Source organism: Meriones unguiculatus, chromosome 7 (assembly GCF_030254825.1).
Source record: "Meriones unguiculatus strain TT.TT164.6M chromosome 7, Bangor_MerUng_6.1, whole genome shotgun sequence".
Classification (NCBI taxonomy): Eukaryota; Metazoa; Chordata; class Mammalia; order Rodentia; family Muridae; genus Meriones; species Meriones unguiculatus.
The window spans coordinates 21,060,036-21,073,434 of record NC_083355.1 but is presented as its reverse complement, the minus strand read 5'-3'; the positions used below and the strand labels follow the sequence as shown (position 1 = coordinate 21,073,434).

The window sequence follows — 13,399 nt, the reverse complement described above, 5'->3', positions numbered from 1 at the left end:
AATAGAGTCATAATGACACTCAGGTCCTCGGATCACAGCAGAGAATAACTGCATTCATTCCTGCAGAGAGGAGGGCTTATCTGCCAGGCACGGCATCGTCAGGTCATGTCATGTGATGGCAGGGGCAGGAAGTCATGGAGGAGGGCATGAGGTTAAGTCTCATGGTCTGGTGTTTCAACTTCACAGGCCCAGAAAGTGAACACTGAGGCCACCCAGCTGGTCACTGTTGGTTTCCACCACTGGCCTCCTCCACAGTGGTAGGTAACGAATGGCCTTTAGGAAGCTCAGTCTCCAGAGACTTCATCCCTGCTGCCTCCTCTGAGGGCAACTAAATGGGGCTTGGTCTTGAAGGACAGAACACCTCAAAGGGAATTGCTCTGCACTAAGTCCTGGAGGAGGGTGCTCCTCCAAGTGTGCTAAGTGTGAGCATGGGCTTCCTCCTGTTTCCCTCCTCCCCTGCCCTTTGAGACAGGTGGGGATGAATCCCATTTCACGGAGAAAGCTAACTGAGGTCCAGAGTAGGCAAAGGGGGAAAGGTGCAAAATGCATTACGTTTCCGTGAGTGCTGTGCAGAATGTTTTGTGGGCTGCACTGTCCCAAGAAACACCCTCCCCTCCCCAAGTCATTTCCCTCACTGTTTGGGCAAGAAAGCATCTCAACGACTAGAAAAGGAGAGGACAGGGAAACCTTCCCTTTTTATTGAACCACGGACTTTTGTGAGCATAACACACAGCACGAGTTCCTTGGGGAGAGGGTTATGGATCTCATCTCCGAAGAGGACCCTTGTCAGACACGCTCTGCCGTGCCCACGATGACAGCCACCGTGGCTGAATAGCAAACAAGCCACTGTTTATAATAATTGCCATCCCTTTGGCTGGGGGAAGAGCAGCCAGGGGGCATAACCTGACCCACAGGCAGAAATCAATCGAGCTCTCAGGAAAGCTGGTAATTTCCAGTTACCATAGCAACACCAGCATCCCCTTCTCCCCCAGGACGTGAGAAGAGCTGTTCTCACCCTGTGCTTCCCCCTAACCCTTTTCCATTCCTTTCATCTCTGAGATTTTTGTGATTCGATTCATTACTGTCAATGCCTGCTGCGTTTTGTCTTTTTTTTTTTTTCCACTTATTCCATCTGCTGAGTCACCATGTCCTGCTCTGGGTTAGAGCGGTTATTCACTGGAACATTTGGGCACTGGTTGCCATGGACACAGTGCAGACTGCATCCTTCATCACCTGTTAATTCTCAGCAAGGCTGGCTGCGAGCGTGGGTACCACTGCCCTTACACAAGACACAAGGGACATAAAAGCTCCCCGAGACAAGAAGGGGGGCACAGTGAATCACGAACAAGAACAAATGTCTAATCTCAGCTTCCGGGGCAGGGGGGAGGAGTGGAAATCAAAAACAGCCTAGAGCTTGTTAAAACCTTGCAAACCACATCCAGGCAGGAGTTTATCAAATAAACCAAGAAATGTATCATTTTCTTTTCTGGTACATCCTTGAAAAATACCTTTGTTCACTAACCATTTTTTTTTTCTAATTTTATTTTATACGTATTAGTATGAGGGTATCAGATCCCCTGGAAATGGAGTTACAGACAGTTGTGGGCTTCCATGAGAGTGCTGGGAATTGAATCCTGACCCTCTAGAAGAGCAGCCAGTGCTCTTAACCACTGAGCCACCTTTCCAGCCCAGTTCACTAACCATTCTAAGATGTATTTTCATGTTGCAAAGGTACGAATTCTTTAGGCAAATTACCATCTATCCCTGAAAGCAAAATGAAAGAGTCTTAAAATGCAAGATCCTCAAGGACCATGCTCTGGGTAGGGGTCTAACAAGGGGTCTGATTAAGCATCAGACCTGGGGAGGGGGCCATGTACAGAAGTGTCGGGCAGATCCAGGCCAACACAGAAGGCATAAGGAGACGGGAGATGCTGAGGGTTTTCCACGGTAAGGGGAGCGTAAAGGGTCTCCAAGGAAACCAACACAACACTGTCAGCAGAAAGAGCAATTCCATCAACCCATGCCTCATTGCTCCTGATAACTACAACACATCCTGTTTGCAAAGCCCAGTGGAGGGGACAGGAATCAATAAGTCACCCCACATTCACACACTACCTGTCCATCAAACGTCAACATATGGGGACCTCTTAGTCTTAGGTCATTTGGTTCTCATTCTCTTCCTCTGCCCTCTCCTCCAGTACCCTCCCCATGGGATGTGGTCCAAAAGGGGACTAGGAAGCCTGTGAGCCAAAGGATACAGTAGAATGGGCTGTTCTGGAACCCAGAGAGTCTGTCTCCTGTCTGCCCCCTCCCTGTCTCCACCCTTCCCTTTCCCCATATCCTGAATGAATAACTGATTGACAGCTAGTGACAGGGTAGGGCAGGGTAGCAGGTTGTACCTATGTCCCACGCCCATTTCTCTTGCTGTGGGGAGTTTGGCCTCACCTGGAAGTAGGGCCTGGGAGGGACCTTGAGGGCTTTATAAGGCAGGCCTGGAGCAGTACGCAGACAAGAGCTGACCAGCTGCCTCAACAGCTACCCACCCCACAGCTCTGCAGGTGAGAAACTGGGAAGGGAAGGGATGGCAGGAATGAGAGAGGGCAGACAGACCCCCTTCCTCAAAAGGCTCCAGGCATTGGTGTCTCCAGAGATGGGGTCCTCCTCTTAGCCTTAGGGCGGACTCACCGCTAAGGCCACCCTGCCTGTCCTTGATTCCCACCTGCCTCTCTGCTTCACGCAGGGCCCAGCCCTGATCCTGGAGCTCCTGCCAGCCAGGGAGGGGAGCAAATCGGGGCTTTCCCACCCATTGCGAAGATGAGAAAACTGAGGCTCAGAGGCTGAATGTTACTAGCCCAGAGTCATAGAATTGAATAGGCAGGGCTGAGACTGGAACCCGCAGCTCCCGGATCCATCTCAAGCCCTTTCCTAGGCCAGTGCTACCTAAAAGAGCACTCCCTTATACAGTACCCACCGGCCGGCCACATGGGTACTTATCATCTGGCCAGTTCTGAGGCAGAAAAAATTTATAGCAATTCGTTTACACTTAAAGAGCCACAAGTAGCTAGTGACTACCCTACTTGTCAAACTGTGTTTCGTATCCAACAGAAGTGGCTCTCTAGCACTGATTTTTTTTTCCTTTTCATCCGTTCTTTCTTTCTATTTGGTAGCACATCACTCTAGCCCAAATTTGCCTATCACTTACAGAGCGTTAAAATTGAAGCAATCCTTCTGCCTCAGCCTCCCAAGTTATAAACAGGAGATATAAAAAGGAGCCGGAACATCCAGCTCTGATCTTTCAATATTTCTTTATCAGCCACAAATATTTTTTTCTCCCACAGAAAACCTAACCTGAGAACTTTGTCATGAAAAGCTAATATATTTTAATACATTTTTTTTTGTCTTAGGGTGGAAAGTTAAATATGTATGTGTGTGTGTGTACATACACACACACACACACACACACACACACATATATATATATATATGTCAAGTCCAAAGAACAGGAGAGGTTTGGAACTTGATGTTTGCTAAGGCTTCAAGTTCCATGCTGTGATTTCTCCAAACTTGATTCACCCTCCTGCTTAGCTGCAAATGCTGGGTTTAAAAAAATTTTTTTTTTCTTAGCTGAGTAAGTACAGTTGCAGGTCAGCTAAACACAGAGGAGCAGAGGCTCCTCCAAGGTTGCCTAGCAACGCTGTGGCCCAGCCCCCAGTGGACATGCTGGTGGTCTTCACGTGGCAGTGTATGATCTACAACTCCCTTTAGTGTGCATGCGCCTTTGTTGTCACTATTCAAAACTTCTCTTTAAGCTCGGAGAGCCACCGGGCTTAGCCTCACCTGGCAGGACAGTCTGCCAAACACTACCCGATGGTTATTGTGGGATTTTTTTTTTTTGCATGTTTTTGAAATTGTGTATGTGTGTGTATATGTGTGTAAATGTATGCATACACATACACATTTGGGTGGCAATGCCAGTACCCGTGTAGAGGTCAGAGGAGACCTATTGCAACAGCCTGTCTTGAAGCCCAGCTCTCTCCTTTTTTCAGACGAGATGCCTCGACTGTGCCTGTCCGTGCTGATCTTAGTGCTGGCTCTGGCTACCTTCTCTGAAGCTTCTTGGAAGCCTCGCTCCCAACCTCAGGATGCCTCCTCTGGACTGGGGACCCACGGGGCCCTGGAACCGCAACAGCTGGACCAGCTGGGCCTAACCTCTCACCATCGAAGGCAGCTGGGGCCGCAGGGCCCTCAACACTTCAAAGCAGGTAATAGCAGCTGACCCAGTCAGATCTGGCCATGGTGTCCCCATACTGGCCCCACAGTTCCTTGAGACTTAGGCCTCATTCTCTCCATGCTCACCTCCTGTCACCTTCTCAGACATGTTCAAGAAGCAAAGGCCATGGATGGAGGAGGAAGAAGAGGCCTACGGATGGATGGACTTTGGCCGCCGAAGCGCTGAGGAGGAGGACCGGCATGATTAGCATCAGTCTTCCAGAGTCCAGTCACCCACAGCTCTGTCCTTGCAAAACATAGAAAAAAATAAACTAGCTTTTGGTGTATCATTGAGTCACGTCACGTGCTTGAGTGGAGAGGGGTTGAGGCAGGTGGGAGAGTCGAGCACACCTTAGAGGCAGAGACCGGAGTAGCACAGAACAAGAATCTACCTGGGTGGGGCTGGATGCCCAGAGGTTAGGGGTGCTTACTGCTCTTTCAGAGGATCCTGGTTCGATTCCCAGCACCTTTCAGGTGCCTGTAACTCCAGTTGCAAAGGCTCCAACCCTCTTCTCACCTCCTTAGACATCGGCACCCACATAGACACATAATTAAAAAAAAAAACAAAAGGGATCTTAAAAAGAATAAAGGATCGATCAAAATGTGTCAGTCTTGCTTGGTTTAAACCTGCCAAGGCTGCCCATTCCATTTGTGATAAGCTCAGGACTTCTTTCTAAGGCCCTGTGCTGGCTTGGCTACCTTTTTCCTGCCCTGGGGGAGCAAGTCTTTTCCTTCTTTTCTATCCTTCCCCTTCCTTTCCTCACACAGACACATCACACCCTTTCCTGCTCCTTTGTCCTTGGTTGTTCCCAGCTCCCGCAGTGTTCTTTTCTCAGCCCAAACATGGCAGACCTCCCTGAGGTCTCGGCTCCCTCCCTGAGGCACCCCCAGGCAGACCTGACCTTTCTGTTCCTCTTCCTTCTCACAAATTTCACATGTGTAGTTGGTTTCTTGCCCATTTCGCATCTGCCTCCTCAGCAAGATGGGAAGGAGATCACACGTCCTTCTTCCCCATAGGTCCACGTCAGCCGTGCTGGTGAATGGCTGGCACAGTTTTTGGGTCTTGTCCTTAGCCCTTCCTTGTCCTTGTACCTGGCGGACAGAACCCAAGCAGGTAGTCACTCAGCCTGAGGACTAAACAGAAGGATTCCCGACTCTCCCCTTCAGAGCTGGGCTCTGGACTAAATGAGCACAAGAGAAAAGCAAAGAAGCCCATCAACTGCACGTGGAGCATGTGACGTCCTCAGAAGCTGTGTGCCTCAGAGCATCTCAGAACACAGACTCTCAGCCCCTTTCTCAAAGAACAACACACTTGTGGAGAGATGTGGCTGGCCATAGGCTCCAAAGGGTGGTGATGTAGGGGGAGGAAGCAAGTACATGGGAAATGATACAGGGCCAATAAAGCAGGTTAATAAAATCTGCTAAGCAGACCCTTTGAAATGGCAATTTACAGGCTGAAGAGGGGTTGAATTTGCCTCCAGCGATAGACTTTCATCCTTCACAGAATGCAGTTTTTTTGGTTTTGTTTTTGGTGGAGGTTTTTTTGTTAACGGTGGTGTGTTAGTTTGTTTAGTTGGTTTTGGCTTTTGTGTTTTGCTTAAGACAGGGTTTCTCTGTGTAGCCCTGGCTGTCCTGAAACTAGCTCTGTTGACCAGGCTGGCCTTAAACTCACAGAGATCCACCTGCCTGGCCTTTTTTTTTTTTTCAAGGCAATCCCATTTTAATTTATTTTTTTCAAAGTACTTATTTATTTAATGCTGTCCAAGTCCAGAAGAAGCATTAGATCCCCCTGGGATTTGAATTACAGACATTTGTGAGCCGCCAAGTGGGTCCTGGGAACCGAACCCTGGTCCTCTGGAAAAGCAGGAAGTTCTCCTAACCCATGAATCATCTCTCCAGAGCCTAGAAGCTGGGGCTCTGCTTCCATGCAGCTATCAGAAAAGCAGCAAGCTTTATTCATAGCTCCATCCTCTTGTTTGCCTTCAGTTTAAAATAGTACTTACGCCAGTGAGGCACGTATTTGGGTATGTTCTGGTTGCCTTCAGCGCTTTCTCTCAGCCAGGAGGTTGAGTGAACACTGCTCTTCCAGAGGATCCTGTCTGTAGACCATTGTTTTGACCAAACTGGGGAGTTCAGTCCTCCAGTTGCATCTCTCTGTCAGTGACAGAGACGACTTGGAAGATAAGTTCCGGTGCTTCCCACCCCTTGACCAGCAGGACTCTGAGGCAGGCCCTGCCATCTCCCTGCCTTCTCCATCAGAGCTCTTCAGTTTCCACAGCGATAGCTTGCTGAGTGACATTCTCTATTGCCTTTCCCCCATCTCACATCCTCACACTCCTATTGGTGTTTCTGTAGTTCCTGAGGACCACCACCCAAATAAAATGCCTGCCATCCTGGCTTTAAAGCAACATGACCAGCTGAAGCCAGAACCCAGGGAAGTCTCCTCCACTAAAGTCCCAGGGGAAAGGGAGTGGGGCCGTGAAGCTTTGGGCGAGACACCGAGAGAGGCCAGTCTGTAAATCCCAGCCTTTTCTGGGCTGGAAGGTCCTTTACCTTGCTGGAGATAAGCATCTTCCCCTGCCCTTGGGGGCCTTGTGAAGGCCCAGAGGCAGACCCTTCAGAAGATGGTATATCTCCACAAAAGCCTGAGCCTGCCTCCTTCAGGGTGTGTAACCCAGAAACTAAGACCAGGCCTGAGCATGTGGGGAAACACTGTCCAGCACAGCAGGGATGGTTTACTAGCTTCAAAATTTGTCAGGATCCGAGTAATCTAGAGAGATGCACCAGGAAGAGTTGGGAGAAAGCACAGGGGAGTGGACTTTTTATTATTATTATTATTACATATACAGTGTTCTGTCTGCATGCCAGAAGAGGGCACCAGATCTCATCATAGATGGTTGTGAGCCACCCTGTGGTTGCTGGGAATTGAACTCGTGAACCCCCCTGGAAGAGCAGATAGTGCTCTTAACTGCTGAGCCATCTCTCCAACCCAGGGGAGGGGACTTTTAAGACTGCAGACTGGGATGAAGAGAGGGCTCTGACATTAAGAGCACTGGCTGCTCTTCCAAAGGTCCTGAGTTCAACTCCCAGCAAACCACATGATGGCTCACAACCATCTATAATGAGATTTGGTGCCCTCTTCTGGCCTGCAAGTGTACATGCATTCAGAACACTGTATACACAATAAATAAATACATAGATAGATAGATAGATAGATAGATAGATAGATCTTGAATAATTAAAAAAAAAAAGACTGCAGTCTACTATAGTGGACCTCAGCAAGAAGAGCAGATAAGGGCTTATGACCCGGACAGCATCTTCATGTGACTTGAGATTTCATCCTAGCAAGGACACCTGAAGCCAGTATTCATGTCTTCCTGGAACAATTCTCTTGAAGCTTGGACAAAGCAATGGTCCAAAGGAGCTGCACTGACCATGTCAAAATTGTCCCTGCAGATTCTCAAGAAGGGGTCAAAAGTCTGAGAGGTGGGCATGATGGAACAGAATTATTGTGCAAGAGGACGGAATTCACCAGGGTATGGGATGTTCTGAAAGGGCATCCCTTTCCCAGAGGACATGATGGAGAGGGAGGTGAGGCACCACTGAGAAGCTGTCTTCCCTCGGTTTGCTAGACATAGCATTAACAAAGAACCACACAGGACGGATGCCTGAAAGCCCATGTGCTGTCCTGAAGATCTGGAGATCCATAGGTCTGAGCGTCACATGTTGGCAGCGTTGGTTCTTGAGTGGTGAGGGAGAATCCATTCCTTTCTGCCAACGTCTGATGGTTTGCTGATGGTTTAGCTTGTAAGTCTCTGCCCTTATCCATATATAGCATTTTCTATCCCCCAACCCCCACCCCTACATGTATGTCTGTCTGTCTGTGTGTATTAATGTTTACTAAGGATACCAGTCACATAGATCATAGAACATCCTAATGACTTTATCTTAACTAATTACGTCTGCATTGATCCTATTCTAAAGGTATCAAGGATTAGGTCTGCACAGAAATTGGAGAGCAGTTTCTGGGCATGGTGGCTCATACCTGCAATCCAGCACTCTAGAACCTGAGGCAGGAGAATTGCTTTGAATTCAAGGCCAGCCTAAGCTATGGAATAAGACCTTTGCTGGCAAGACATAAAATAGGTGCTGGAAACGGATCAGCAGTTAGGAGCATACACTGCTCTTCCAGAGAACCTGGGTATGGTTCCCAGTACCCACATCGTGCGTGGCTCACAACTCTCTTCTGTAACCACAGTTCCAGAGAATCTGACACTCTCTTCTGGGAGCACCCAGGCACGCACATGGTACACCTATATAAGTACAGGTCAAATCCTCCTACATATAAAATACATCTAAAAATCTTTGTAGAAATCTGACCATGATTGGTGAAGGAGCTACTACTGACGGACGTGGCCAGGCTAGTGCCACAGGGATGGCAAGGGTACCAAACCTATATGAAGCAGCAGCATTACAAGATCACCCAGAGTTCACAAGCTAAGCTATTGAACACAGGGCCTGAGCCACCCCAAAGAACCAGAAGGCCGTGGTGCCTCCACCCACGTTAGAGAGGTGACACAGAAAAGCCACTGGCATTCCACACGAGCGTCTCACCAAAGCCGCAGTGGGTTCTTAGGCATACTTTGTAATTCCCTAGTCTAGGAGCGTGGAATTTGGATAGATAAACGTGACGGCTGGCAGAACCTCCATCTTAATTCCCCGTGGCATGGAATGAGAAATATCCTGGTAGGAAAACAAAATGCAAGCCCCTGAAGCTGCCCTATTGCCTACAGTGCCTCCGGCGAGGTGAAGTGCCCCATTATAAGGTCCAGGCCTGGAGCCTGGATAGACGAGACAGGCCATTGCCATCCCAGGAACTACTGAATCAGCAACCACAGTTGTGAATCCAGACGGGCATGCTGACGTGACTAGAACAGATGAGCACAACCTCCGCCACACGCTGACCTGATGAAAATGTGGGTCCCGGTCTGTTGGGAAGAAGGATCAGGAAGAGTTCTCACCCAGCCAGAACAGACCACAGTACGCGTTCAAACAGGACATGTTTAGAACCAGTATCAAAGTATCTGTGGTAGACAGGGAGGTCAGACTGTCTGCACGATTCCAAGAGAAGTACAGGGCGGACTCCCGTGGCTGGCAAGCTCTTATACAAACAGAGAGAAAATAGTTGAGGCTCAGCAAGCTGAGAGGCAAAGTCAAGGAAAGATGGTAGATTCTCAGATGAGAATTTTATAGTTGCTGACAGCATGTGTCAGCATGACAGCCCTTGGGGGACTGAGAGGGTTAAAAGCTCAAGGTGGGCTTCATAGTAACATACTCTCTAAAATAAAAAACACAATTTTAAATTACAGAAACTGTTCTCTCTTTTTGCTTGGGATGCGTTCTCATATAACCTAGACTGGCTTCAAAAATATAGTAGATGCTATATTGGTGCTGTGGATGACCCGGGCTTCAGGCATGGTAGGCAAGCACTTTACCACATAAGCTACACCCCAGACCATCTAACTCTCTGTCTGTCTGTCTGTCTGTCTGTCTGGAGACAGGGTCTAACTCTGTAGCATACTAAGTAGTCTAGGATGGTCTCAAACTCAAGATGATCCTCCCCTCTCAGCCTCCTGTAATTCTAGCAATACAGGCATGAGCCACCACATGTGACTGTAAAGACACTTTGGAAAGCTACGAATTCTAGTGCCGCACGGTGGAGTCAGGAGAAACAGGAGTGCAGAACCATTACCGCCAAATAGTGAGTTCAATGACAGCCTGGGAAAACGAGACCCTATCTCAAAAACAAAACAAAAAAACAAACAAAAAACAGTAGGTTGGGGTGATGGCTCTGAATTTAAGAGCATTGGCTGTTCTTGTAAAAGGCCGGGGTTCCATTCCCAGCACCCCCATGTTAGCTCATAACTGTTTGTAACTCTAGTTCCAGGAGATCCAATGACCTCTTCTGGCCTCCTTAGACTCCAGACACACACACATCACATGCATGATGCAAGCAAAATACCCACTTAAAATAAAAATAAGTAAAGATTTTAAATGTATTTATTTATTTATTCAGTTTTCGAGACAGGGTTTCTCTGTGTAACAGCCCTAGCTGTCCTGGAACTTGCTCTCAAAACTTAATACTTCTTAGAAATTCACTCATTATTCTAACACTTGGAAGGCTGAGGCAAGGAAGTTACAAGCTCAAGGTCAGCATAGACTATCTATTGAAGCTCCCTTCTTTAAAGAAAAAGAAAATCAGAGACACCGACTTCTTGGGGAAGAGACTGGCAAATGAATTTAGAAAGGAAAAACAGATCACATGGATCTCTGTGTCCCACACCAGCTTCCGTTCAAGAGCACTGCCACAGAAGGCACTGAACATCTTTCAGCACACAGGCTCTGAGGGAGGTCAACCAGACAGTTTCCAGCGGCTCAATAATTGTCGCTTGACCACACGAATAGAGTGATCAAGGCCATGGTGGCAGATACAGAGGTCGTAGGGTAGTGTATATTGACTTCCTCAGAGTCGATACATTCCATCCTGGAGAGAAACTGAGAAGACCCAGGATGTCAATGGACATGGTGGCACACACCTTTAATCCCGGCACTTGAGAGGCAGAGGCAGGAGAATATCTGTGAGTCTGAGGCCAGCCCGGTCTACAGAGTGAGTCCTAGGACAAGCAGGGTTCTACAAAGAAACCCTCTCTCAAAAACAAATGAACAAAATGAAAAGCAAGTAAGTGAACGATAAAAAACAAAAAGACTCAGAAAGTAAACAACTGAGAAGTCTCAGAAAGTTCCCGGAACTGATCAGATGCACAAGGCCCCTCCTTATCAGGATTCTATAACCAGCAAAGACCTCCAGGGAGACTCAGACCAGCTGAGGCTGGGAGAGGCTGACCCGCTAAATTGCCTGGAAGACAGCTTTGCCATTTTGAGCTGCCTCCAAGCTGTTCGGTGAATTTCAGGGCTCTGTTTCTTGTGAATCACTGTTCTTGGGTGGTTTTTCAGAGAAGCAGTTGCCCTCAAGTCATCCCTGCTCCTAGAAGCAGCACCTCACTGTTGTAAATAATGCCAATAAACTCATGGGTAATCACCAAATTGGACTTCGGTTGTATTGCCACTTTGTTCCTTGTCTGGAATGAATAGACATTTGTGTCATATATCCTTAGGACACTGTACCTCAGCTGGGAGAGTGCTTACCTAACATGCACAAAGCCCTGGCTTCAGTCTCCACCACCCCATAAACTGGGCATAGTGGTATACACTTATAACCTTGGCACTGGGAAGATGAAGACAGGAGGATCAGAAGTGGAAGGTCATACTTGACCACATACGGAGTCTGAAGAATGTAGCTCCTCGGTGTATCGATTTGTAAGCCCGTGTGAGGCCCTGGATCCAAAATAGAAAGATCCAGCTGCTTCTTGGCTATGTTTGGGTCTTCCTCTCTGCAAGCCAAAGAACAAAGCCAAGGACCATCAGAGGCTTTCCACAAGGGAAAGCCTCAGATCAGGAACAAGAAGGATAATGTCGAGGACTCAAGGACCTGTGGGGGTGGGAGGCTCTTGGTGCTTCTAGTCTCATAGCAACCATAAGGAGGAAATTCAAACAACCTGGCCTGACAAAAGCAGCACGACCAAAGTTCAGGTTGCTGAGAAGTGAGGGTCTGGGTCACGCCACCAGGAAGGCGAGAAGAACCAGCCGAAAGGAGAATGCAGGGTAGTGGAGGAAGGACATGACAATTATCTTTTAGGGTTCTGGATTGACAACCACAGTGTATACCCTTTATCCTCTGGCTGCCTGTTGGTTTTGTTTGGTTTTTGAGACGAAGTCTTACTGTGTTGCTCTGGCTGACCTAGAACTTGCTCTTTGAGATCAGGCTGACTGCGACCTCACAGAGACCCACCTGTTTACCTCCCTAGTGGTATATGCCACGGCATATATATGCCACGGTATGCATGAGGTCTGGTTGTCTTATTTTATTCTTTGTAAGCGTGTGTATGTATATATGCAGGTATGTGTATAGAGGCCAGAAGAGGATATTTTCTGCCTTATGCCTATGAGAGAGAGCCTCTCACTAAACCTTGAACTCAGCTGGTAGCCAAAAGGCCCCAGTGTTATTGTCTTTTTTCATTGATATTTACTGTGTATATATCTTTTAGTACAGCTGCGGTTAATCCTAAACAGCTGTATAAACAAATCACCACACAGAGACTAGGATTTCTTTAGTTAACTTAGAACACAATGCTGGGCAATAGTTACTCCATCCTAAACCTCTAAGCCCGCATAGTTCCTACCATTCAGATTCACCCATTATACTTGCTTTTAGTGATATCTTAGGTCCGGTTCATTTCTTGACGTCATTCCAAGACCTCTCCTCCAGCTTCTCCCAGCTTCCGCTCTTCTCCCTCCTACTCCTTCCTTTCCTCCTGCTTCCTTCCTCTCCTCCCACTCTGAACCAGGATGTCCCATCCTATCCTCTCCATTACTCAACATTGTGGCTGGTTGTTTTAATTGACAATTTAGAGAACAAATGGTAGCATGTTTACACAAACGAGACAGGTGATGCTTAGAATAAGTATCACAACGCAATGTCTGAATTGAAACCAGACAGTGGGGGAGAGAAATCAGCATTTGAATGAACAAGGGAAAGGTGTATACATTTCAAAAGAACATTATACCAACACCCCAGCGAACCTCCTGTCTCACTCTCCATAATCCTGGGAACTCAGGTCCTCATGCTGACACAGCAAACACCCTTACCCACTGAGCCATCCCACTAGCCTCTACTTGTCTTTTTTGAGGTTGTTTTTTTTGGGATAAGGTCTAGCTGTAGAGCCCAAACAGGCCTTGAACTCTTGACTCACCTGTTTCTACCTCCACACGCTCAAATTACAGCTAAGTACTACTATCCCTAAACTTTTTCTTTAAGACACCATCACCAGCTAGTATCTTAAAGTAATGTTAGTTTGGCATGGTGGTGCATGCCTGTTGCAAGTTATTTGATCACACTGTGAAACCCAAGACTGTGTTGTTTACTAGAAAAAAAAAAAACTGTTTCTAATTGTGGTGTGGCTCAGTCCTAGCTCACACCTTTAATCCAAGACAGGATTTAATAAAGTCAACC

The 13,399-nt window shown here is 47.5% G+C and overlaps 1 protein-coding gene across 1 annotated transcript; it reads left to right on the top strand.

The window, feature by feature from the left end:
- The first annotated feature begins 4,046 nt into the window (after window positions 1-4,046).
- Gast (gastrin) lies at window positions 4,047-4,528 on the top strand. Its single transcript, XM_021660718.2, has 2 exons — window positions 4,047-4,262; window positions 4,375-4,528. The coding sequence occupies exons 1-2, from the start codon at window positions 4,052-4,054 to the stop codon at window positions 4,476-4,478; spliced, it is 315 nt and encodes a 104-aa protein (XP_021516393.2). The 5' UTR covers window positions 4,047-4,051; the 3' UTR covers window positions 4,479-4,528.
- Window positions 4,529-13,399: the final 8,871 nt, after the last annotated feature.

Coding starts and splice junctions, on each gene's coding strand:
- Gast (XM_021660718.2), top strand. CDS start 4,052: ATGCCTCGACTGTGCCTGTCCGTGCTGATCTTAGTGCTGGCTCTGGCT. Junction 4,263..4,374: donor CCCTCAACACTTCAAAGCAG/GTAATAGCAGCT, acceptor TCACCTTCTCAG/ACATGTTCAAGAAGCAAAGG.